The sequence below is a fragment of the Chelonia mydas genome, chromosome 8 (assembly GCF_015237465.2).
Source record: "Chelonia mydas isolate rCheMyd1 chromosome 8, rCheMyd1.pri.v2, whole genome shotgun sequence".
NCBI lineage: Eukaryota > Metazoa > Chordata > Testudines > Cheloniidae > Chelonia > Chelonia mydas.
This window is the reverse complement of record NC_057854.1, coordinates 102,615,930-102,642,891: the sequence shown is the minus strand read 5'-3', so window position 1 is coordinate 102,642,891 and position 26,962 is coordinate 102,615,930. Positions and strand designations below refer to the sequence as shown.

At 40.8% G+C, this 26,962-nt stretch overlaps 1 protein-coding gene and 1 non-coding gene across 4 annotated transcripts in view; both read right to left on the bottom strand.

Moving 5' to 3' along the window:
* TESK2 (testis associated actin remodelling kinase 2) overlaps positions 1 to 26,962 on the bottom strand; it is a 117,403-nt gene that overhangs the window by 65,501 nt on the left and 24,940 nt on the right. For all 3 annotated transcript variants that reach the window (XM_037906706.2, XM_043521300.1, XM_037906703.2), the window contains exons 3-4: positions 15,725 to 15,846; positions 4,832 to 4,880 (exon numbers count right to left, since the gene is read on the bottom strand). In XM_037906706.2, the coding sequence (XP_037762634.1) occupies positions 4,832 to 4,880; positions 15,725 to 15,846 (171 nt within the window). The remainder of the gene's footprint in view (positions 1 to 4,831; positions 4,881 to 15,724; positions 15,847 to 26,962) is intronic.
* LOC114019935 lies at positions 16,234 to 16,338 on the bottom strand. Its single transcript, XR_003564887.1, has one exon. It is a non-coding gene; the product is annotated as a U6 spliceosomal RNA (small nuclear RNA).

The following is a 26,962-nucleotide window of genomic DNA, read 5'->3' as shown; positions in this document are numbered from 1 at the left end:
CTTACTCAGAGCCTCCTCAGAGGGACTTGGAGGAAAAAGTTGTACAAGGACGGTGAACACTTAATGAGTGGCTATCTACTGAATGAAGCAAATCCAGATGTCCCCCTTTGCACACTACAGCCCTGTTGTATTAAAGCATCAGTTCCACTTTCCAAATGTTTTTAACGGTGTGTTTGCAAGGGTATATACTGTACTACTGCTCAAAAGAGAGAGATGCCGCAGCTTCCAGTCTGAATAGCACACTGAACACATTCAATATTGATTATGCTGTGGAATTATAACATATCCAGAGTCCCAGTCCAGTCCAATTAATTCCACTTTTATATTTTGGAAACCTCATGCATTAAGCTGTTTCTTGGCCAGACAGTTTTCAAACAAAACCCATTTCTGAGGGGGATAATTAAAAACGAGTACAAATGCTGCCAAAAGGAAAAGAAACAAAACAAAACCAAGCACCAGAATATCAACACTTTCCAGAAGCAGACAACTTATGTTCTGCAGATCTCAGCATGCTCAGATTCTTGTATGCTCAGACATGTGGAAAAAGTTTTGTTAAATGTAACACTCTACTTGCCACCTGCCAGGAGTGAAGTGCTAGATACCGGTAACACAAATCCTGAACAGCCAGATGACGACCTCTAAAATTCTCAGAGCTAGTCGAATGGATTTTATGGCTACTTTCCTCCCTCTTGATGGTATTTGCATGCCTCAAGAAAATTCATGTACAATACACTACATTTGCTAGAAGGCCTCAGCTTTCTTCAGATTACTATTTGTCACAGGAACAAATACATACAAAAAATAAATTAGACACGATTAAATTCTTTGTTCAGATGTTAATTTTAAATCTCCAGAATCACAGAACTGGAAGGGACCTCGAGAGGCCATCTAGTCCAGTCCCCTGCACTTGTGGCAGGACTAAGTATTATCTAGACAATCCCTGACAGGTGTTTCATAGAATCATAGAATATCAGGGTTGGAAGGGATCTCAGGAGGTCATCTAGTCCAACCCCCTGCTTAAAGCAGGACCGATCCCCAATTTTTGCCCCAGATTCCTAAATGGCCCCCTCAAGGATTGAACTCACAACCCTGGGTTTAGCAGGCCAATGCTCAAACCACTGAGACCTGCTCTTAAAAATCTCCAATGATGGAAACTCCACAACATCCCTACACAATTTATTCCAGTGCTTAACCACCCTGACAGTTAGGAAGTTTTTTCTGATGTCCAACCTAAATCTCCCCTGCTGCAATTTAAGCCCATTGCTTCTTGTCCTATCCCCAGAGGTTAAGAAAAACAATTTTCTTCCTCCTCTGTGTAACAACTTTTACATACTTGAAAATTGTTATCATGTCCCCTCTCAGTCTTCTCTTCTCCAGACTCTCTCTTTTCCAGACTGTTATCCTTCTGAAAACATCATTGTTCCCAACCACAGTAAAAGCGTAGGTCCTCTGTATTAAACAGATTTCATGTCAACAAATTTTAATTTATTTTTAAGCAGCTTTCATAGTCTGGAAATAGAGTTAATTAATTTAGAAAAATCTTCAGTGCTGTCAGAGTCCGAAGGCCTCCATCTATCCAAAGAACAGGTCCAGCACAGGTTGCAGTAGGGTTGCCACCCATCCAGTTTTCACCCACATAGTCCGAGTTTCAGTTTCTGTGTCCAAGTGCCATTTGACAAGTCCTGATGTCCAGTTTTTTTTAATCTGCGGGGGAAGAGGCGGAGCAGCGGTGGGGCTTGGGAGTCTGGTTACCGGCTATTAGAAAAGTGGCAACCCTAGGCTGCAGTAATGGAAGATTCTGCTTTCACTGCCTCAACCATGCCCTAGAAAGCAGTGGCCTATTGAGATAACATAGTTCAACCTCTGCGTCCAATTCAGTCCTGGACAGCTCTCCTGGGAATGCCAATAAGGACAGAGGTTAGAATCAACCAAGCTGGTTGATTCCATTTTCTGGTTGATGGAATCCATTAACCAGAAAATGGAATGACACCAATTTATTTCATATAAGCTAGTGAACAGCCACCAGATGGTAGTTTAATTTTGGTTACTACTGTTACCATGGGCTGTATTGAAACTGGTGGCACTAGAGGTAAAGAATATGTATCCTACCACCAATTCCCTTAGCCGTTCACTTCTGCCCCTGTTCCCCAAGCCCCAGAAACTCCTTTAAGCTATATGACCAGTATTGTTCACAATATTCCAGAAGGGGGAATGACAGTATAACTGGCAAAACCTGGACTCAGAATTTATATACTTATATTACTCAGAACTTATTGGCACTTTACATTTTCAGAGCACTGTACAAGTATGAACTAATAAACCACAAAAGAGCTACTGTATTAAATGAATGCCTGCACATGCTCACTGCTTCCATGACCAAATGCCCATATGTAGCAATTTTATTATTTCGGCTGTAAGTTAAATTTGCCTTAGTTCTCACTTGGGCTGTAGCAAACACTATAATTAAAGTTAGATACAACATTTCATCATAGCTCCCCTATTCTGTCTGGTCATAACTCTAAAACATTCTGCTTGGGTCTGAAACATCATTTTTTGTCTCAATCCAAAGGTAAAGTTTTGTGAAAGACTGAGGATTCTCTCTTCTATTATTTTGAATTACTGGTGACCAAAAACAGAGGAAACAAAGGTTGTCTATTTCGCTTGCCAAGAATTCAGAAATTGCTGAAGAAAACAAGCATCTGCAAACTTAGCTACTACTCCATAGGAAGTTTCTCTTGGGTTTTGGTTCGCTTGTTTGCTTTTTGAAGAGGTGTTTAAAACGATAAGCATCTGGGAGGAAAATATCATTTCTGAGCATGCTCAGTAGTATCTGCTAAGATTTTAGTAGAGCATAATGAAGTCCGATTACTTTTTGGACATGTTTAGGGGCAGGGAGGGGGCATTCTCCCTGCTTAGCCTGATCAAAGACCCCAAAAGAGACGAGCACTAATGATTAGGTAATGGGCACGAAGGCGTTTTACTTAAGCGCACAGAGAAAAAATTCTTAACACAACTTTGCTGGGTACTGGAGAATATTACAAAGATTGAGAAAACTGTCCATCTCACATTCTGAAGGTCTTCTCATAAATCTGCTGCATCCTGCAATTTTCTGAAAAGTCTAAGTTTTCATTTTAAAAACATCTCTTTTCCATTGTGAAAATACAGCTGTTAAAGTCTGCTAATGTGCTTCAGCCAAACAGCAACAAAGGTGTGAACTCATCCTGTCCCTCCTTTACCTCATTCACCCCCAATGAATTCTGACTTTCAAGCCAATGTGTATTTCCATTCAAATCTGGGACTGCACATGCAAATTGGGCAGGTAGCAAACTGTGGGCATGCCTTTGACTGGCCCTGTTATGTTCTCTATTTGTTACTATTGTTTTACACACGATTACCCAATCTTCCCTTTCTACAGAGACTCCAAGGCATGCATGCCAAGTCTCTTTCATAGAATCACAGGACAGAAAGGGATCTTGAGAGGTCATCTAGTCCAGTCCCCTGCACTCATGACAGGACAAAGTATTATTAGATATTCCTCCCCATTTTAATCATTAATGGAATCATGCGTATTAACCTCTTGAAATGTTTTTTTTCTCTCTAATAACTGGCTGCATTCTATAAAAAATATTTCACAAATGGTTATGGTGGGCAGATTCCTTTTGGTAAATAATAATTAAAGGTGATCTCACTCATAACTTTTTTAAAACGCAACATACATTTTTAAGCAAAACAAAGTTACAAATAAAGTTACATTGACAGTATTCGTAAAAAGAAAAGGAGTACTTGTGGCACCTTAGAGACTAACCAGTTTATTTGAGCATGAGCTTTCGTGAGCTACAGCTCACTTCATCGGATGCGTTTTTGTGGCTTTTTGCACGTTTTCATATTAGGCAGTTTTAAATACTTTTTGTCCTGTAAAAAAATATTCTAAAAGCACTGAAGTTCATGCAAGATTGCTAAGCAGAAAACTTTTGTTCTATTATTCATATAAAAAAACCTAGTTATTTGTGGGAGTTTATCAAGACACTCAACAAAATGTCATAATGAAACCATATCCTCTGAAAATTCTGTCACTGGGGAAAAAAAGTCAAGTGCATTTCTTGTATACATCGTATGCACAGCACAACAAAATCAGCGTGTGAAAGGAGCAAAACTGAATTATGAGGATTGCTATGTCTCCCCCACCACATGAAATGTGGTACCAGTTTCTTTTTTAAAACACAGTATCATGTAAAGAAAAAACTGCAACATCTTATGTAGAAACTTATCCTCCAAACATGACTTCATGTCTAGTTTTATTACAGTACCTAGTTTAGTAGAAGATACTTTATCATACAAGTTAATCAACTCCCAACTCTCCCAGGGCGAGTGTTCTGTGCTCCAATTTATGTGAACAGAACAGGTAATTATCAAGTGATCTATTCATTCCCTGTCCCCCATTCCCAGCTTCTGGCAAACAGAGGCTAGGGACACCATCCCTGCCCATCCTGGCCATTGATGGACCTATCCTCCATGAACTTATCTAGTTATTTTTTGAACCCTGTTATAGTCTTGGCCTAGATACTCTTTTGGATACTCTGTTAATGGCCATTTTACATACCTAAATGTTGATTTTTCATCCAATTAAGGGTCAGTGTTTGAAAGCTGGGTGTTAGGAGTCTATTACTGAAACATAATTAAGAAGCCGGATTCTGTAACATTTACAGTAAGTGATCCTATCAAAGCCAGTGGGACTACTTGCATAAGTAACTGCTATTCAACAAAATGTAGAATCTGGCCCCAGGGGAGTACACAAAACAAACAGTTCAGCACTGAACATAAACAGTCTTACCTCAGTCAGCGCATGCAGTTGTCCTTGATGTACACAGACACCCATAAACCTACAAAACACAGAACAAAGGTTTTTTAAAATATATAAATAAAAACAGAAGTAAAAAGAGAAGGTGGTTCAATGTTCAAGCATTAGAAACAAGCAAGGATCAGTGTGGTGAAAACTGTACATCTCAGGTCGGAACATTTAAAATCCTAGCTTAACAGAAGGGTGAGGGGCTATGGTACAATATTTTGAATGCTCAGTTCAATAGAGCTCAGGAGACAAGACTCAGACTCAAGTGGAAAATTACTCACTAAGGGGTAAATTGTCTCATTTTCTCCAAGCCTTGAGGAAAGGACAACATATAGCTATGTCACCAGGGGAAAGGAAAGGGGTCAAAGTCACAATTAATTATCTTGCTTCATACTTACTCAGGGAGGGACAGCCAAGCTGAGTAATCAGCTACAAGCCAATACAAAAGCAAATTACTTCCCCTTCTGGACTGGCTACTTTGTGCTAGCTGCTATTGAAAGGTGCGGGGAGAAGAGAAGCATCTTATGCTCCCACATTCTCTTGCACCGTCACATAGGGCAAGTGAACATTTTACCCTGAATGACTATTTCATCATTTGATTTCAAAACACTCAGACTGTAATCAACTACTTAGACGGTAAGCTCTTTGGGGCTGGGACTGGAGCTCCTAGTATTGGTACTACAAAAGCACCTATCATTCTTAGTTTTAGTTTTTAAGCACAATGAAGAGAATAGCATGCTAAACATTCAGCCTTAGGTTACAGGAGTGCAATCAGAATCTCATTTCCACACCTCACCTCCCCCATCCCTCCAGGTTAAACTCCTTGTGTTCACCACAAACGGGCAATTTGTGTAGCAGCGGTCACCCTGGGTGTGGCAAAATGTGAATGAAGACTAGTAAAGCAGAATGTAATACGGTCTCCCATTAGAAAGTTAAATTAAAGCCTGACTTTTTACAACTATATAGACTCCAGAAGTGTACAGTTGATTCCATATCATTGTCATACAAGGTGTGTGCTTCGTAATACAACCATTTGCAGTTGTATCATTTACAATTTGATCACTTAGAGGGCAAAAACATGTTGACTATTAAGTTGTGTTAATGGCTGATAGAGGAATTCTTCCACACACTCTCGACATTCCCCGCCCCCCCCCCCCCCAAAAGTGTGTGAGCAGAAATGCATGATTTCAGTAAATGTGACCATTCTGGATGTGACAGAGGAACCTCGTGAAGGTTGATTTGTAGAAATAATGACCTTTTATATCCTAAAACACTTCTGTATTTAAAAGCAAAATGATGCAAGGGACACGTAGTACTAGTTAAGCTAAGCTGCTTTTGAAGAAATGAATGATCCTTACTGTTCTTTTGTCTAACAGCTGACTGGTAAATTACAGGCAACCCAAGAAAAACAATATAGATAAGGGACTTTGCATAAGCTGAGCTGTGGAAATCTGTTTTCTGTAACTGAGAGGAAAAAAATGGAACTTGCACCATAAAATCTGCTGTTCCACCGCTCTTGCCCCATATGATATCTATCTTTACCATGGGAAAAAAAGTGAAAATGTGAATACTCTCTGGTTCATATAATGCAAAACTATGGTGAGATCAGAAATAGAGATTTTTGGATATCCAGTCTATAAAGCTGCTGCCTCTTCTCTCCTAAGGGCAACTACTTAAAAGAAAATCTGTAAATAGGTCATTCATATTTAAAAACCGTTAAAAGGTCAGAAATACATCTGTTCAAGAAGTGACTGACATTATGCAGGCGAACTCTGAAATACACTTGATTAAACTAAGGCTATTGAGCTGCACCACACAGAGTTACAGCTTCATTCACAAAACAATGAAGACTGATATGCGATTCTGGTCTTCCAGGACATTTAGATCCTAGACTCCAGCGGCTACTCCTGCACAAGTTTGAGAGCTTGAAAATTTATTTTGTCCTTTGTGAAACAAAGAAGATTGATGATATATTGCTGGTAATAACATTTATTATTGCAACATTTTTGCTCAGTTAAAAAAGTTGACCTTTGTGGCAAATACATACACTAACATTTCAATCAACCCAGATATCTAAAACAGGCTATGAAGAATCCATACTCCCTTTTCTTTCAAGACAAGAATCAAATGGTGTGTACTAGGAACACAAGTCTCATGGCTTATGCAATATATCTGACAAAAGAAGCTGGACTCAGATTATCCATGTTAGCTACTTGTATAGTGTGGAAGATAATACAGTACATCTAGGCAGTAGGAATTCTATAGTTAAATCTGTAAAACAGCTTCCAACAGAAGCTCACACACTAACTCACTCAGACACATAAAATCCAGACAACTATTTTTTTTTTTTTTTAAATGTGGAACCTCATCTAAGAATCTTCAAACATTTCACAAAAAAAGAATGAATTAACCCTACACATCCATGACAGACGAAGGTCTTTTGGAAAAGAACAGGTTTTTTAAATGTATGTAAATAAAGTCTGATGTTAATCCAACGACATGTTTGTGAGACAAGGTTGTTCTTTGTGGAAGGGAATGGTGAAGGCCACAGAAGAAAAATAACTGGCAAAAAAGCAGGCAGAATTCAGAAGTTTCAATGATGTTAGCCAGTTCTGATGGAATTTGTAAATTTTTTCAGCTGAACTGCTTGGGTCACAGGAGGTCTCAGTATCAAACCAGCAAATTATTTTATTCCAATTGTCTTATTTAATATATCTTTCCAGATCCATTATAGTAAAAAATATAGTCTATATCAAAAGTAACCTACAGCAGGTTTTCACAAAGGTCTTTTTGTTTTTTAAATACTAAAACCATTAGTAAAATTGAAACAGCCTTTTAGTGGGTGTTCACACACCCACATTTAGGCTGAAGAGGAATAGAAAGCAGTAAATGTGAAAAACTAAGATACTGATGTGACAGGTTTATTAAAAATAAGAAAAGTTTGAGACAAAAAAATAGCTAATTTCATCTGTTCATTTGGAAGGTATAAAAGCTAAAGTAAGGTAAGGCCAATAAGATTTGACAGTGTCTCTATCAGAGAGAAACAAACGGAAAAAGATGCCATGTTCTGCAGCCTACTACTGTGAGCACTCAGATGCTGCAGGAATAGGCAGCAGTTCAAAACCCTAAGGCAGCTGTTCAAAATCCTAGAAACAAGAACAAAATTAAAAACAAACAATGAGAAACACTGGCTTTCTGTTTGGGAAATAAAGATGTTTCTACCCCTTAAATAGAACTGAAACAAGGCTTAGTAGCTATGAGCTCGTATAAACAGGCTAGATTTCTAAAACCCCACACTATTAGAAACTGCCATGCAAGCAAAAAGAAACCAAGACAGTGTTGTTAATATATTTATAAGCAACATAAATTGTATCATTTAATCATTACCAAAGAACGCAACTCTTTTTGAAAATCTGGAAAACAGGTTTAACAGACATAGCTCCGCCAATCCAAATTCCTGGATAACATGCTCCTGTGGGTGCTGTATCAGGCAACAGTGAGCCTCCAAGCTAGCCCAAATACTGCTGAAAAATAATTGTGCTGAAGGTAATATAGGCAGCTGCTATTTAGAAGATACAACTACTTAGTTAGATTTAGAAATTCTTTGCCCCAAGTGAGATTCCATTTATCTGGATAGGCAGTAGACCTGCTTGCTGATCCATTAAGGATTATTCCTCTTGGTGAGATGCACTGTCTTCAGTGCTGAGAAAATGAGGGCTTATATAAATATACTTGTACCATGGCACTGAATATCTGTGGAGGGCAGGGTATGGATATGACCCTAAGCACTCTGTAGTCAAACCCTACTCACACTACTTCGAAGATATTTGTACAAATCTCATGAGGTATTGTCTGTAAACTAAACACCACATTGGTCATTAATATCATTGTGGAATATATATTATATATAACAATGCCACACGTGAAGTTATTATTGTCCTCTGAGTCTCTGGCTGGCTGGCAGGCAGGCGGTTTGGGGGGAAGTTCAGGACTGAGGCTATGCTGGGGTCACTTGGCTAGTAGTAACCAAGACTGGCAGAGACCAGTGTAACAAGCAAGCTGCTGGAGTCAGAATTACTGAACCAGGGCTGTTTACAACACAGACTCAGTGCATGTTTGTTTGCTGGTTGCAGGGCCAGCTCCAGGCACCAGCAAAACAAGCAGGTGCTTGGGACGGCACATTTCTAGGGGCGTCATTCCAGCGCCAGCCATGCTGCCCCTAGAAATGTGCCCCTGCCGCCCCAGCTCGCCTCCGCCTGCTCCCCTGAGCACACTGCCACCGCTCCGCTTCTCCCCCCCCCCACCCCCAGGCTTGCCACACGCAAAACAGCTGTTGCAGGCAGCAAGCCAGGGAGGGAGGGAGGGAGAAGCCAAGTGGCGGCGCGCTCGGGGGAGGCAGCGGTGGTGGAGCAGAGGTGAGCTGGGGTGGGGAGCGGTTCCTCTACCCCCTCCCCGTTACTTCCTGCACTCCCCCCACCCTTGCTCACCTCCGCTCCACCTGCTCCCCTGAACGCACTGCCTCTCCCTCACCTGAGAGGGAGAGGGGAGAAGCGGAGTGGCGGCGTGTTCAGGGAGCAGGCAGAAAGGAGGTGAGCTAGGGTGGGGGGTTGTGGGGGGGAGCCGCAGGAAGCAATGGCGGGGGGGGGGGGGGGGGAATGCAGCACACCCAGGGGAGGAGGCAGGGCCGGGGATTTGGGGAAGGGGTTGGGAAGGAGCCGAGTTGTGGCAGAGCCAGGGGGCACAAAAAAAAAGCGGGGGCAGCCAAAAAATTTTTTGCTTGGGGCGGCAAAAATCCTAGAGCTGTGTCTGGCTGGTTGGGAGTGTCCAGACAAGGGAGCTACAGCAGCAGGGCATTTTAAGGCACCCAGGGTAAATGAGCAGGAGATGACAACCTTTAACTGGTCTGGATTGCACCCCAAAAATGTGACAACGAACACAGGGAATGACTTCAGTAAATCTGCACTAAAACCTTCCATAGTTGTACTAGAGGCTACTAAATAAAAATGCATTTTAACAACTTTTTACCGTTGACACTGTAATCCATACCACATTTTAGTCCAAAGGTAAGTCATCTCAACTAGCCCTTTTTCAGCTTCATAAATTTTTATTTATATTTATATATGTTACATCAGTATGTGCAAACCATTTCTAAAAGAATTCTTTTGAGGATCCAGGTAATACGGGAAAACAAACCTGTTAAATCTTTTTCCGACTCCCATCTGTTAATTACAAATCATTGTTCAGCATAAACATATTGAGTGTGCTAAAAACAATGCCAGCAGTCAGCCTATTATAACATACTCAAATCACAAGTTATTCCACTGATGGGAGGGCTTGACAGGGACCAACTGAAGCAAAAGAAAATAGATTGGCATTATATTTCAAGGATGCTGAATTTATATGTGCGAGCAGATGAAAGAAATTCTCCTTCAAGAAAGCTCAAATGACACACATAACGCAGACTTTATTTTAGTTTTATTACATTTGCAGACGGTGGGGTTTAATCAATGAGTCAATCTGCCTGAATGTTCGCTGCCAAACACACAGCAATACTTTAAAGTGCTCCCATGAGGACATTTAAGACATGAGCTAAGACTTTGTGTCTAGAACATTTTTCTATATAAAGGTCCCTAAAGTACTTATTAAATAAAGAAGCATTTTTCATGCGAACAGTAGTGATATTAAAGCCTGAAATTCAATCACATACTGAAAATGCACTAATCTAAAAGACAGCACAGGAGAGGAAGGACTTGGGTTAACAGACTGCTCCATCAGTGAGCACTGTAGAACAGAGCAGGACAAAAGAGCATTGATCTCACAAGGATCAGAGTCCTGTAGATTGCCTTGGGTAGGAACTCCTGGATATGATGCATGTCAATATCAGCAACCAAGACTTCTCTCCTACATTTCTCTTTAAGGGTTAACTTGAAACCATCTATTGAATGATGTAAGTTAGGGCCCAGAAAATGATTATGCAAAAATGGCACCTTCTTACTCAAGAGATCTATTCCCAGTGTGTGTTCAGAGTCATGCCTAATGACTTTAACGACAGAACTAAGTTTATACCGCTTTTTATTTCTGTTAGCTCCACCATGCCAATACAGCTACAAGAGAAGGTGACAAAATATATTCAAAAATGTCCCCTGGAGAGATGAACAAAGTGGCTCCATTTTTGTTTTATGTTTGTGTGTGTGCAGAGATAATCCATAGGGTAGCACGGGCAATTTCTCATTTTCCTCAAGGGTACGTTTGTGCTGGAGACCCAAAGATTCTATTTTTATAGATTCTCATGTTCAACATATACATGAGGTCACCGGGGTGACAGCAAGGCAGCTTGGGCTGCATTGTCTCCAACAGGTGGAGACCCAGTTTTAACTTTGCCCTGAGCCAGCAAGCTACCACAGCTGGGTCAGATGAAGTGGAGAGTTTGGGCAGTGGAATCTTTTAATATTGGTGACGATATGCAAGACACAAAGAACACAGCTAGACTACTTATTGCATGCCCAGAGCCAGGGGCAACAAATGATTCTATAGCCAGGAATTTCCAGCAATAAGGATGGGGCAATACAGCCAGCAGACAAGCAAAAGCAGAATTTCAACCAAATGAAATTAATTAATATTAGTGATGACAGTGATTTTATCAGTAAAGAAAAAACAAGTAACTTTATATTAGAATATTTAAGCTAAAGTGTGAGTTAACAGGAATGCTTGTGAAAAGAAGCCACCTAATTTAGTGTCAGACAAAGGGTAGAACAATTAACATCAATGAGATAAAGAGGTTCCTGGCTACTAACTACACCAGGAAGACAAGTTAATGTGGAGAGGACAGAGATAATTTTGCAAACCACTACCTAAGAAAAAGATCCTCCCAACCACACAAAAAACCCCCATAGCATGGCTCTCAAAAGGTTTCAGTCTGCAGAACACAAGGAAAAGGGCCATCTGGTGATGTACAGATCATAGTTTGAAAACCACTGCCATAAAACAATTGCTTTTTACAGCATATCAGAGCTTATAAGAGATGAGGTGACTTTTACCTATTAGAGATGAGGTGACTTATAATTATCTATTACGTAAGACCAAAGTTCACCTGAGAGTCAAGTGAAGAAGCTGCATTAGTTAAACATTGACCACAGCACAATTAGGTTTGATATTGTGAGAGAGAACACCTTCCCTAGCAATAACAAAGGAAGAGAATTTTAGGGGACAAATTTAAAAAGTGATGAAGAAAAGAGTGTTAAAAGCAAGCTGAAGCACAGAATAGTCTTTAAATCCCTGGAATGGAAAAGTTACATATTCAAAAGACTTAAAATTTACTAGGAAAGAACGGTTCTCTTTCAACCCAAATAAGAATCCCAGAAAGTCAGCCCAGAAAACCTTTCAACATAAACATACTATTGTAGAACATTCTCCTAATGACAGGATCTACATCCGATAGTGCTCCAGGCTACTGTTAGATGAGACTTACATGTGTGGGTTTTCCCCTCAGCACTAAATATTGCAAAAGCAAATGCATGTTGGACATGAATACATACATGAACAAAAAAAGTTTTAACAAACAGGATTAACAGCCTGTAGGCTCATTTCTTACAACAATGAATTAGAGGCACAGATGGAATATAGACAGCTGTACAAAAATATATAAATGAAAAGGAGGAAAGTAAAATACACATGGTTAAACAGAGTAGCACTTCATGTTATTAGTTGGGGGACAGAGAGGAACAACTTTTTAAAAGGTGGAAATCCTGCTGCAATCATCCTTAGGAGACTGGAAAATACACTGTGCCAGGTAGGGCTCAATTCTGAACTAAAATTGAAGAGGACAAACACAAAATATCAATTACCTAAAATAGAAAGAGAAAACAAACTATCGGCATGGAGTAAGTGTGAGAGAGATGAAGAACTGGCAAAGTGAAATACAATTTTTATATTGGAATTTACTGTAGACAATGAAGAAATTCCTATTTCAAGGGCACTTTCCAGTAGGGAAGATAAAGTCAGCAATTTTAATAGACAGCGACTTTTCCCTAAGGAGGAAGCCTCAAATCAAGCAATTTGAAAAACTTCAGTGAATTCTACTCTGAAAAAGTGAACACACACCAGGACAGGTGAGCTGAATAAGAAGGGGTCATTTTTACATAATCAGAGTTGTATGTCCTTACCTAAGGTGAGTGGGAGGGAATAAAGATTTATTACTGTCAGCTCTGCAGACCCAATGGCAGAGCAAACTGGAATATATTATTGTTCCATTTCAGAGCAATCTGTGCAACACCACTGTTTTCAAATTATTCATAAATTAATAGGCCAGAAGGCAACATCAGATCATCTAGTCAGATCTTCTACGTCACAGGACATTTCATCCAGTTACCCCTGTATTAGACCCAATAACTTGTGCTCTCACTGACACCTGTGCAACCCCACCAAAAGCAGCAGGGCTACTTAGATGTAACTGAACGCAGCATTTGGCCAACAGATTCTCTATTACTGGTGATGACAAAGCACAAGCCAGAAAAGAAACAGGTTGACTTTCAGAGCAAGTTTGTAGGACTGTGTAGCGGGGTGGTTACCCGCTCCTGCCCTGTGGGGCTTAAAAGCCAGCCCTGGGAGAGAGCCAGGGCTGAGAGCAAGAAAAGCTAGGCTGATTGGGGAAATGGCCACAGCTGGGCCTATAAAGGGGCTGCTAGGCTGAAGCTTAGCCAGTCTCTCTCTGCATTCAGAAAGGGAAGGGCCTGGCTGCAGGGACCTGAGGGAGTACCTAGATTGGAGCAGGGATGAGGGGGAAAGGCCTTGGGAGCAGGGGAGCTCTGGCCTGGAAACCCCCAGGCTGCAAGGCCTAGATTAGGGCCTATTAGGTACTGGGGTTGCAAGGGGGCAGCCCACAGGTAGACAGAGGCAGCAGGTCCAAATCCCCTCACCTGTGATGAGCAGCTGATACACTGCAGTCTGCCCCAGGGAGCAGGGCTAAGCGATGACTGGCAGTAGCCAAGACTGAGGCTGGGTGGGGGTTCCCCAGGGAAGGGCGACCCTCAGGGATTGTTGGGGTTTACTGCCAGAGGGCAGCACCCCAGTGGGAGGCGGCACCGGGTCCTGGGAGGGACTGGGGCCAGCGGTAAGGCGGATCACCAGACAGCAGAGGACACTCCAGAGGCGGATGAGCTAATTCCCAAGGACAACCAGCAGGAGGCGCCGCCGGGTGAGTCCGGCTCTATTACAGACTAGCAATTAGAACTTTCATCTGTTTTGCAAACTTGATATGGAAAGCACTGAGACACACTGATTGTAAAACAAAGTCTCTTCCAAACTGTATTCCAGTGCAACTCTATCAACTGCCAGGAGGACCACACACCACACAACTGAGTATTCAGAATGAAATGAAGTGAGGAATATTCTTTATAAAAGTTATTGTTCCCGAAGAACTGAAAGTTGCCCACATGATGCCACTAAAAAATATAAATAAAAAAGAGAACACCAACAGAAATGCTGGGAATTAGGCCAGTGAGCCCTACCTTGGTAAAGAAAAAGAAGGACTGAGAGTCTGATTAAGGGTAGATTAGTACAGCATTTGGATAAGTATAATCTAATAAGGTCAAACCAGCATGGCTACTGTAAGAAAAAATTATGCCTCTCTAAACTGTTATTTGGAAAAAAATAATAAAATAGATTGACGTGAACTGGAGGGGTACTTCATGGGGATTTTCAAACACTCCTGATAAGTGTTCCTCATGAGTGATTATTAAGGGGGGAAAATGAGGTAAAGGGGTAAGGTGTATATTGCCTTGCATTAATAATTGGTTAAGAGTTGTTCCAAAGAACAGTACAGTTAATAGTGAGTATATTCCAGGGTTTGATACTGGGACCAGAGTTATTTAAAAATATGGAAGAGGAAACTGTCATTTCAATTTAATAAGTATTACAGGTTTAGACATTCTGGGGGTATTTTGCAGAGTAATGGTTCAATAAATTAACCATGTGTAAATGTAAAGGAATGCACATTGGCAAAATGAGCCTACACTGCTTACAAACACTGACAGGCTCTGAGCTTGATGCACTCCCCAAGGAAAAACTTCAGTCATCATCATAGCTCAGTCAGGATGTCTGCCAGGATGTTATGATGATTATCATCTGTACAGTGTACCCATGTTACTTGGGTACACTGTGCAGATGATAATCATCATCATATTAGATTCTAACAATGTTACAGCCTCAGCTGAAGCAGGTTTCAGAGTAGCACCCGTGTTAGTCTGTATCCGCAAAAAGAAAAGGAGTACTTGTGGCACCTTAGAGACTAAAAATTTATTTGAGCATAAGCTTTCGTGAGCTACAGCTCACTTCATCGGATGCATACAGTGCCTCTTGCTGGTCACCTAACCTTCAAGAAAGTATGTCTGAGACTGAAAAGGAACAAAGGGTGCAACAATAATAGCTGTTTAGAAGTATTTGGAAATGACATATGACAAGCTATTGCAAAATTTGGATGATTTACCCTTGAAAGGAGAAGTATTAATCAGAGCAGACTAATTTAATTCTACTTTCTATTCTTAAGTCCTGAAGCTTGATTATTATGTGACCCTTCACAATAGTTTTAACCTATGCACATTAAGACAGTAAGTAGACATCAAATCTCTTCCTTCATATCAGTTGATTGATTGTAGGGACAATTACATTATGAAGACTTTAATGTTTGTCTGAAGAAACAGTTATTGCTTATTACTGGATGCAAAATGCCAATCTAGGTAATATGCTCTAGTATGAAAAATCCTATTTTAAAATTAGAGACTCTCTATCTAGGGGATCCATAAAGTTCCAGTTATACACAAAACCCTTTAAAAAAGGGTTCTTAGGAACCCTCTTACTACTCAACAGAAAAAAACTCAGCACCTTAAGATGTTTGGATGAGAGAGCCTGTTCATGAGCTGGATCTCTTTCAGCATATTTGCTCGGTTACTGCTCAGCATGTTCATCTTCAAAGCCATCACCTGGTCTGAAGTTTTGTGTCTCACCTACAGAATAAAAGGAAAATGAGCAGATGACATTTTGATGGCAGGAAATGTAAGGTCAATGAGCCATTAACAGAGTAGCATATGACAAGCAGCAGGACATATGGTCTTCATGTCTGAAACAAGTTGATAACTATGCCATCTCTAGCCTATAACATGACTTTCCATTACCAGAGTGCTTGAGTACCTCCCAAGTATTTAAAAACCATCATTTCTCCCCCTTCTGTCACCATTTGTAGGAGAAAAAGCTTGTTAAGTTTCGAGGGTTTGCTTGCTTGTTCATATTTGTATGAGCAAGCGTAAAGAAACTGAAGAAAAAGTACACTGAAGAAATGCATTTTTTTTATTTAGCTCCAAACGTAGTTATTTGCATGGTCACTCAGTCTCTTTTTAAATATGGAACGCTTCCCGAATTTGCGTGTCATCCTTGCGCAGGGGCCATGCTAATCTTCTCTGTATCGTTCCAATTCTCTTGAGAGAGGGAGTTCCACACTCTAAATCCCGTGAAAGCTGTCTCCAATGCACAATAGCCCCTCCTCTCCTCCTCCACCAGTGATGACAATTTCATTGTTCCTGTGGAAGGCTGCTGTCATGAGAAATCATGGTGACTGATGATCTTCCAGAGGTGATCTGGAAGCTAGCTAGAGCCAACCCTACAGAGGTCTTTGGATATCAGGACAGAGACAGAGAGAGGAACTCTTCATCTATATTGCAAAGCAGCTCCATTTTGTTACACGAGTTCTTTCCACACACACCCCTGCATGAGATTTTGGCTCCATTCCCACTTCTAATTACTAGAAGTTTTGAAAAAGGTTAAGCTTTTACTTTTTTTGAGCAAGAAAACACACACAAAAAAAACCTTAGCCAAACTGATGAATGGGAGTAGAAAAGCAAGATCAGTCATGTATTCCTGCCTGACGCCCCCCCAAAACGGCTATTACCAAGCAATAAACAAATTCTCCTTTACATTATCAAACTCCACAACCATTCCTCTTACGCTGCTAATGGCACACTGTCAAGGTAAAAAAACCTGAGTTGTAACAAGTGTTTACCTGAGTCACTACACAACCGATATTAAGAGCAAATGCTAACAATCCAATTCATTTCTCATCATTTATGCTTTCTACTTTTCACATCTGTCTCAGGTTGGGAAATGAAAATCAGTTTCACCTTCAGATAATCAGTCTGCGTGGTACTGGAGCAGTGGTGGGCAGCCCGCGGGTCGCACGCTGCCCGTCAGCGTAATCTGCTGGCGGACCGCGACAGTTTGTTTACATTGACTGTCCACAGCTTCCAGTGGCCCCGATTCCCTGTTCCCGGCCACTGGGAGCTGCGGGCGGCCATGCCTGCGAATAGTCAATGTAAACAAACTGTCTCGTGGCCCGCCAGCAGATTACCTTGACGGGCAGTATGCGACTCGCGGGCTGCCCACCACTGCTCCAGTACCACACAGGCTGGTTATTAGGAACTAAGCCAAAAGCCATGTCTGACAACTTGAATGTTACTTCATATAGCTGGTTCTGCAAAGCAGTGAGTTTACAATTACTGTGATATATTCTACACCTAAGGACAAATAAGTTTTACCCAATATTTCTTTGGCAAACCAAATTAAATTTTACAACTAATGAAAAAGAAATAAAATTTCTATTACTTTGTAAATCTATTCATTATATGCTTTTAAAATAAAAAAAGACTTCATTTTTCTGTTAGTGTTACATTTGTCTCCACCAGGCACTGTAAATTTAGAACCAAGAGCCCACAATACAGTAGGTATGGGGTTGGGGTTTTTTTTTACAATTAATTTATTGATACAGAACTGTGCATATTTCCCCTTCATTAGCTTGTTCTTGGTCAAATGAAGAAAGCAAAAAGGGACTAGTGTCTTATTTTGAGAGAAAACACACAGTTCGATCAGAGGGCTATTGTTCCAGACTTTGGCATTAGATATAAGCAGGCACAGCCTGGGGGTGGGGGTAGGAGTTAATCTTATACCTAATTCAGCAGAATGTTCTACATAAAACTGCCCTGAAAGACTTATGAGCAAACTCAGATTCAGACTCAGTAGTGGCAATTGGGAGGGGTGTGGAAGTAGAAAAGAAACCCAGGGAGTTAGTTTAATTTTTCATTGTGGTATAAAAGTCATGACAAAGCCAAGATAAGGAAAGCAACAAGGTGTGCTGAGACAGCATAGGGCTGAGAGTCAATTCCCAAATTCTAATGTCAGCTCTGTCACTAACTCATTGAGTAGTTCCGGGCAAGTCACTTCACCTCTACACTTCAGTCTCCCCATCTATAAAACAAAGATGATTAAACTTACCTACCTGCCCGGGGTGTTGAGAACTTTAAATTTGTGGAGCACTCTGAAGATGTCCATGTACTACTCAGTATCTGGTTTTATAACGTATAACCAAAATGTTTATAATATTATTACAGTATTTACATAAGCTACAGAAATTTTCTAAGATTAATAAAAGTTAAAACAGCTGAGTTTTTGCACCAGTACTTTGATAAGAGAACACACAAGCTATCCCTTCTCTAACAGGTCACAGCACAAGATTTGGCCTCAAATGCACACCATCATCTCTCTCCATTGCATACAAAACTTGTGAGTCATGAGGTGCCCCCAAAATAGTTTATTTGTTGATCTCCTTTTCAGAATCTGCATGGGGAATGTAAAGAGGAAACATTTCTATCAAAAAAAGTTTTGCTTTGAAAGCATTTCCCCTACATTCCTTTTTAATCATTGAAAACATGTGTGTTTTTTTTAAGAAGCTTCTCCTTCCTCTTTGAGCCTGCAGTGAAATCATGATCCTGTGTTTAGGATACCAGTCCATTGCTACAGAAGTGACTGATATCACAAATACAGATTTAGGATTTCGCAGAGCCTCAGATGAGAGAAGAAGATTGCCATTCCTTTGTACCCAATTTTGTTATAAAAAAATCATGTAACTGATTGTAGAACTGATGCATCTAAATTTGCATCTTCCTGAAGACCTTTCTATAGTGCCACAATGACATTTTAATTTTAAGAAGTTATAAATAAATTTCTTAACACAATTTTATGTTAAGTATTTTTATGATACAGCCTCCAAGTTAGTTTTCTTGGTGGAGCGCCACAATTTAGCCACACAACTCCCAATGTTACAAACATCTGGAGTTACAGTACATCCCATGAAACATCTTGGGACATTATCTTCCAGTGCACTGTACTGCACACTGGGAACGGATGGGAAAAAGTGTATTACCACCACCACACTGACGCAGACAGTCTACATGAGCTCAGATCAATGTCCCTGTAACATTCATCTTTCCAACACACATGCGTGCCCACCGACACAATCAGCTGTCTCGAGATGATCAAACATACCAAGACCAGTTTCTATCAGTCCTCTCACTAACCTTTACCATTTCTTCAAACACTCACCTGCCCACAACAGTCCAACAAATAGAAGGCCTAATCAAGCAATTCAGAAAAGAGAAAAAGAACTACTCATCTGCTGACGACCTGACTGACAGAAGATGGCTAGAGTTTTAAATAGAAGCAATTTGGAATTCTCTCCTCGCCTCCCAGCTTCTTCACATCCACTGTCAAGGTCAAAGTATATCCTAAGCATTTGGGATGGAAAAGGAGAGGGTTTCAATTTACTACATCCACAATAGTTTTTGAACTTTTCTTTTCTATACTTGATATATTCGTCAATCGCACAAACATGCTCCATCACTTTTGCACACGGATAGGCACTAGCCACAAACCATTAAAATCCACCATCTGAGAGGCATCCTATTTCCCTGTTCTATTGTCATTACAAGAAACAAACTAAAAATTCCCACATAAAAGGTCCATCACAGCGATCCTCCCGTGCTATGTACTCTCGTCCATAAGGTCACTCACATTAATATTGGAAGCATGCCAGCGTGTCCCACTTATATGAATAACAGGAATCCTGCACCTTTCCCTCAGTACCCTGCTGTGAAAGGGCTTACATAAACATGGATGTTTTGCCAGCTGGCAAAAATCAGAAACTCCCAGTGCAACCAGCCCAGCATATCTTCATCCAGAACAGAAAGCTCACAGATCATTTTAAATGTGCTTGAAAAGTTGTGAGGTCTAAGACGAAAGAGGCATATTTTCATGCCAGTGTAGTCTTGCCACCTGCTTTTCTACTGGAAAACCACACAATGATAATGACTCATGTTGACACAGCCCTTTCATCCAGAAGGAAAGCAAGGCCCGACACTTCACAAATGACAAAAAAAAAAAAGAAGAAATCACTGCAAACAACCAGAAGTGCAGTCACTATCTAGTTTATTCCATCTTGGCTGTTAGCCTACGGGCACGTCTTCACTTTAACGTGGCTTGTGTAGTTGCAGCTTAAAAAACCCACCTCCACAAGGGGAAGAGCTCCCAGCACTGATGCACTGTCTACACTGGCACTGTACAGCACTGAAACTTGCAGCGCTCAGAGGGGTGTTTTTTCACACCTTAAGCGAGAAAGTTGCAGTGCTGTAAAGTGCCAATGTAGACAAGCCCGCAGTCTCTGAACACCTTTATTATCTTGTAATTAAGTACCCTATTTAACTGCAATACACCAACAATTTAGCATAGGAAGTTTTAAAAGGTCAAACAATTAGAGAAGTTTCCATTTGGCTAATAACGTTAATATTTATGTAATTAATTGAACTTTTTTTTTTTATAAAAAAAAAGTTTCTCACTAAACATTTTTTAAATAGCATGGCCCTAAATTTTTTAAGACTGAAATAGCTGTTCTGCTCCCTTCTTGTTGTTGAGGAAGGTCTTTTCAGCCAGGAAGAAGCTGACTGACTAAACAGGGGAAAAACTCAAAAAATAATGTTTTTTGCTAATTTCTCTCAGTCACAGTAATATTAAGTCTTACTTGTAACAGCAGCAGGTACAAAGTTTTCTAGACAGAAATGTGATGTTCAAGTTGATATTCTGAAGTTTTTTCAAGACTACCACAAACCAGAGATTTTACTAATCAGATAAAGTTGTTGGATTCTCTCTTTCTGCTGTGTGGTGGCTGCTTAAGAGAAACATTCAAGCGATGTCCAAACTGTCCCTAGCCTCGGTTTGCCAGAAGCTGGGAATGGGCAACAGGGGATGGATCACTTGATTCCCTGTTCTGTTCATTCCCTCTGGGGCACCTGACATTGGTCACTGTCAGAAGACAGGATACTGGGCTAGATGGACTTTTGGTCTGACCCAGTATCACCGTTTTTTATGTTCTTATGATGGTACAAGTAGACCACTAAATACACATCTCAGTAACCTCTCTCTAAGCTTTCATGGCCCACATAATCATCAAACAATTGATTTTGGATACCAGTCTCAAAAAGTTTGTGCCACCACTGTTCTCTTCCCCTCCGCCTGTAACATTCTGGGGGTGCAATCCAGACCAGTGAGCGGTTGTGTCACTGCCTGCCCCATAACCCTAACGTGCCTTAAAAAGCTGTACTACTATGCCTGCCCGGGACATCCAGAGTCAGCAACAAGCAAGCCTAAGTCTCTGTGTGCTGTGCATCCCTGGACTGGCTATTGACTCCAGCAGCCCGCCTACAGTACCACAGCCCTAACCTGGCTTCCATGCACCGAGTGTCTTATCGCTGCAGCAACTCTGACCCCCGCACCATATACCCATAACTTTAACACACACTGCATACATAGATTATGCAAGAATATTAATGATCTGTGAGTTATTAGCTTTCCAACAACACATTACTTGACACCTTTTAGATACAGATTGTAACCATAGAGAGTTGGGGTTCACTAAATTCGTCAGGCCTGCTGAAACCTGATGTCAGTGAGCCTCTGGCCCTGGAATGCTCTTAGGGTCACACACCCCATTCCACTTGGCCTACGGTTTCTCCTATGCCTTAGCAGCTCAATTCTGGAGCACTGCTCCTTCCTATCTGTCAGAGGTATGTACATATGGTACAAAGTGCAAGAAAACATCCCTCCCAAACAAAACAGGCACTGAGAGTGCCCATCACTGAGTGGCACTTAACTGTCAGATCAGGGGCGGGTTCTTAATCCCAGAGATTTTGCCTCTGCCATTTTGATAGAGCCTCGGTATCAGGGGAGAGAGGGGTTGGGGTTCCTTGCCTAAAAACCAGAACCTGACTAAAATAAGAAATTTGGTGAGTGGGTGTCAGTGTTACCAACGAGCAACAAGACCAGTAAACCAGCACAGCATGCAAAGCAGCAGGAGGAAACGGCAAGGATTCTGTCTCACTGCCATGGGCAGCAAGGAGGAAATGAGGGAAAGTCAGACTCACTCAGCACCTCATGCTCTTGGGTGGGGGGTGCAAGGACATCTAGGCCATAGGCACAGCCCTAATGGACACTGCGGGCCAAAAGACTCCAATCTCACATGCATGAGCCTCAAATGTGGAATCCATGTGGACAGTAACTTGAAGAACCACCCATGTTCCTATTCATTTGCAATCTGTAAGCAACAGGACCGGTAAGGATCCTAATGGAATTCTTCAGCTGCCGAAGCTGTTGACTCATGAATGTCATTGTAAAGGAGAAAAATGCCTTGGATGGGAGGTCTCCATTGAACATCTGGATGCTACAGAAAATAGCCCTGGCAGTTTACAGTAGTAGATAGAATTCTTCCCTCAAGCTCGATAATGAATCATCGTCCCAGGATGATATTAAGGGGATCATAAGTTTACTCAATGAGCTGAGTAAAACTGAGGTTATCACTACCTGTGGTCATTAAAGAGCCCATATGCATATTTTATATTTAGTATTTGTTTTGCCTCTCAGTGTCCTGGCCAAATCCCCCTGAATTCCCACTATAGTTCCATCTGGATACAGTAATATATTTCACTGCCTGCCCTAAGTGTTTGCATCGTGTTGCTGTGTACTGTTAACAGTGGCTGCATTTCAGCGATAGGTCAAGGGATCCCTCTATATCCTTCACCTGTCTCAAAGAGGTTATGGAACTATCTGAATGTTGAAAGGCATTAAAGAAATGCAAAACCATTATCAGTTCAAGGGGCATCCAGATCAGGCAGACAGACTGGTTCCTTTCCTCAAATATCACTTCATGTCAACATGCAAAAGCCCTTTGCTTATTTTGTAGTACTCTTTCTACACATCTTCCTTAACGCTTACATTTTTAAAAATTCTAGTTATTAGTTATATCCTAACCCTTCCACTACTTCTGTGAGTGAGGGACAACGCACAATAAAAGATACTCTGTGAGCTACTGGGTGTGTGTAGGTCTTGATGGGCAAAAAGGTTGTGTTTTTTCCATCATGATATTTCCGTCGGGTTAGCACAAAGCAACTGAAAAGCCTGAATTTTAACAGGGTTTTTCACTTATGTTAAGCTAACTCAACTGAGCTAATATGATGGCAAACGTACCCTATTTTTCCCCTTAAAACAAAGCCAAAGAGGCTAATTCAGTATAGCTAGTGAGACAGATGAGCAAGGCTACAATTCAAATTACACAGAAAACAGCAAAGTGGTCAAATGCAGATTCTGCTTTCAGCCCGAACCAGATCACCTTGCACCACTCCCCCAACTTAATCTGAAATAGTCCAGTCACCTTCCGGCCACATTGCAAAGCTCCCCTTTTTTCCACAAGCATCTGAAAATGGGAGTGCAGTGGACTGGAAATTGTAAGGGAGGAGAATTGTTGGAGGGAGAGGAGATTAAGTCGCATGGCGTGCTGGTGGTGATGGTTATTATACTGAACTCTACTGCTACAATTAACTTATTCATAGACTTTAAGGCCTGAAAGGATCATTCGATCATCCACTGACCTCTTGTATATCACAGGCCATTCAATTTCACCCAGTAACCCCTATACTGAGCCCAATAAAACTTGTATTTGACTGAAGTACGTCTTCCAGAAAAGCATCCAGTGTTGATTTGAAGACATCATCACTTCTCTTCATAGTTTGTTCCAATGGCTTATCATCCTCTTAAACATTTGTGCCTCATTTCCAATTTGAATTTGTTTGACTTCAGCTTCCAGTCATTGGTTCCTGTGCTCCTTTTCTCTGCTAGACTGAGGAGCCCTTTAGTACTCAGTATTTTCTCCCTGTGAAGGTACATATGCACTGTGAATCACGTCACCTCTCACTCATTTTTGATAAACTAAACAGATTGAGCTTTACGTCCCTCATTGTAAGGCATTTCTTCAGCCCTCAATTCATTTTTGTGGCTGTTTTCTGCTCCCTCTCCCATTTTTCAACATCATTTTTAAAATGTGGATACTAGAAATCTACACAGTATTCCAGTACTTATATACACATCACAAATAATATGCTATGTCAAGGGTATTAACAGTATGTGAACAGGTGCCCTCTTAACATTTATAATAATCTATATAAAAAAATAAAGTCCTTTACCCTAGTTAAACGGATTTATGCAGGACCCACAAATACCAAGGGTATTGTACATCCTCACCTCTACATTTTAAGCTGTGTTTGGAGACTGCCTACTCCATCAGTTACACTAATTCAGGCTAACTCAAAGAACATTCCTCAATGCAACTAACAAATTCATCTTCCTAGTACAGGCCTAGTGATAGTGCTGCTCAGAAGGACATGTCAGAAAATGATAGAGAGAAGCTTTAGATTAAGTAGCGACAAGCAGAAAATGCAGATGTGGGTTTGAGGTTTCCTGTGTGATTTAGCTGACTTAGCTGATATCAGCTGACTTCTACTGCAGTTCTGCCTTTATTTTTACCCACTATTAGAAGTGCTTCCTTGCAGGTTATTAGTTTGCTTGAAAAGAAACCTAGAGAAGTTACACCTGTATGTCTGGATGAAAGCAAAACAGAATCTGTCCTGTTGTAGATCTGCATGATCAGTCCTTCAAACATTTTGACAGAATTGCCAAGTCTTCCACAAATAGGACAAAGCATGGACAGGTCACCAAACAGAGAAAATATGCAGGGTCCCTTTACATATAGATATACCAGAAAGCAACATATCAGCGTGCTTCATATAGCATCTCAGAAATGCCTCCTTAGCATTTGTATGTGACTACGTTAATTGCTGCAGATTTAGAGTTTTGCAAAGTTAGGTGCACGCATATGAAGCAGTAGAATATAATGTACAAATGTGACTCTGCTCAGTAACTGCAAATGGAGAAAGAAAAAATGTCTGAGATATGAGTCTAGGCAAGGGTTTTTCACTGCTTGCCTCCTATTTTGCAGTCTTATTTCTAAGCGTAATCAAATAATTTCTGAGGTTTTTGTTGGGGATGGGGACTTTAACAAACCTTTACTGCTGCTGATGTAGAAGACTGCTCATTTGCATCACTAGTTCCACTCGTGATTAATTATTAGAGTCAGCTCCCTAGGTGAGTGGCTGAAATCAATACTTTTCTACAAGAAAATCTTCCCTCAATATCTGAGCTCCACTGCCTCACCTGTGTTTGACAGCTACAGCAGCAGCTAAGAACCAACTTTAAGCAGAGAGCAACAAAGAAGAGTTCAGACAATATAAATTATAGAAATTGGTTAGGGAGCCACTCTCTGCCCAATGGCTCCCCTTACAAGGTTTTATTTTACTTTGGAAGGGTGATATGAAGCAAGGGAGGTACAAGAAAGATACATCATCTGCAGCATTTATAAGGACCATGCTAGGTGGAAAAGAAAGCATATTTTTTATTATTAAGTCTGTACAAACAAAAACATAGTAAAGGCAAAACTGAGAAGAGCGGTTATATCTAGTGGCCAATTCAAAGACTAGTTCTTAGGAGAAACTAAATGCAGTAGTGTCTAATGTACAAAAAAAGACAAGAAAAAAAAACTGTCCGCTTAGTATGCCGCAAGCCCAGAAAGCCAAAACTATGAACTTGCATAAGCAGCATGAAACAAGCTGTGGTTACAAGTCGTTAGCATCAGTAAACCTCATATCCCAACAGCTAATATGCTCAAAACCAGCATTTTTCCTGCCTTTATCTATAAAGTGAAAATTATACATAAGTACTCTTCTTACTTAATGATTGTGCGTGAATATTAATTATCACCACCTTTAAGAATGTAACCATGGCTTCAAATGTGGAGACAAAACAGGGGGTGGGGGGAGAAAAGCGTGGTAGAGGTTATTAAAACACATACAACCGTACAACTCAGTATTATACACTGGGTCAAATTCATCCTATAATCATTTAAATCCGTTACAATTGCACTAGTTCTGGATTTGTCTCATTACACTTTAGCTTTTGCAATAACTTGTTTTCAAATGCTGTAATAATCCTAACATCTAAGATTTTATTTTTCACATTTTATTTAAACTTTAAATATATTCTAAAAATCACAAAATGATACATTTACTCTGAACTCCCAGAATCTCCTTTTTAGTAGGTTGGGTTTTTGGGGGTATTTTTTTTTAAAGCCTTTAAATTAATTCAGTGCAGCTTAAAGGTGCTGGCTTGATCACCCTGGAGACTGAAGTCCTATTTATGCAGAGAACAGGTGCCACACAGACAGCAGCCATGAAAGCTTTATCACCCAGCCAATGTGACCACTTCCAGTGATGACAGTGCAGTTCAGTCTCCATGTCAATTCCATCTTTGGCCTTTCTGATGAGACTGTCAACAATGTGCAGACTTATATTTATATTTAAAACACGCTGAAGGTTCAAATGGTTTATTGTTTACTTACCTGCCAACAGGCAAGGTTAATGAAAGATTCCAAGTTTGAAGCATGCTCCCTGAAATGTCCCACGTCAGTGGTTTCCAAACTCATTCCCCTTTGAATAGATTGGGGCTAGATAGCCTCTCATTCCTCCCACCCATGTCTTCTTGTACTGTACCCCTAGTTCACATGTTGCTGTCGCTGCCTCTCCTTTCCGTCCATTTTCTCTCCCCCTTTGTCCTTTTTGGTCTGTATGTGTTTGTTTTTGTTTTGTTTCTCTCACACACACACACTCTGCACTTCTATCTTCCCCCCCCCCGATATTTGTTCATAGTTCTGCTCACTTGGTGACTCCTCCTTTATTTCCCACCAGGCAAACATGAAGGTCACATTATTGCTTTTGGAAGGGGACATCTGTTGGGGACATCCACTGGCATCTTGCACAGTTGATCTGAACATCTCAGGAAAAGAGAAGCTTGGGCTGGAGGCAGCCT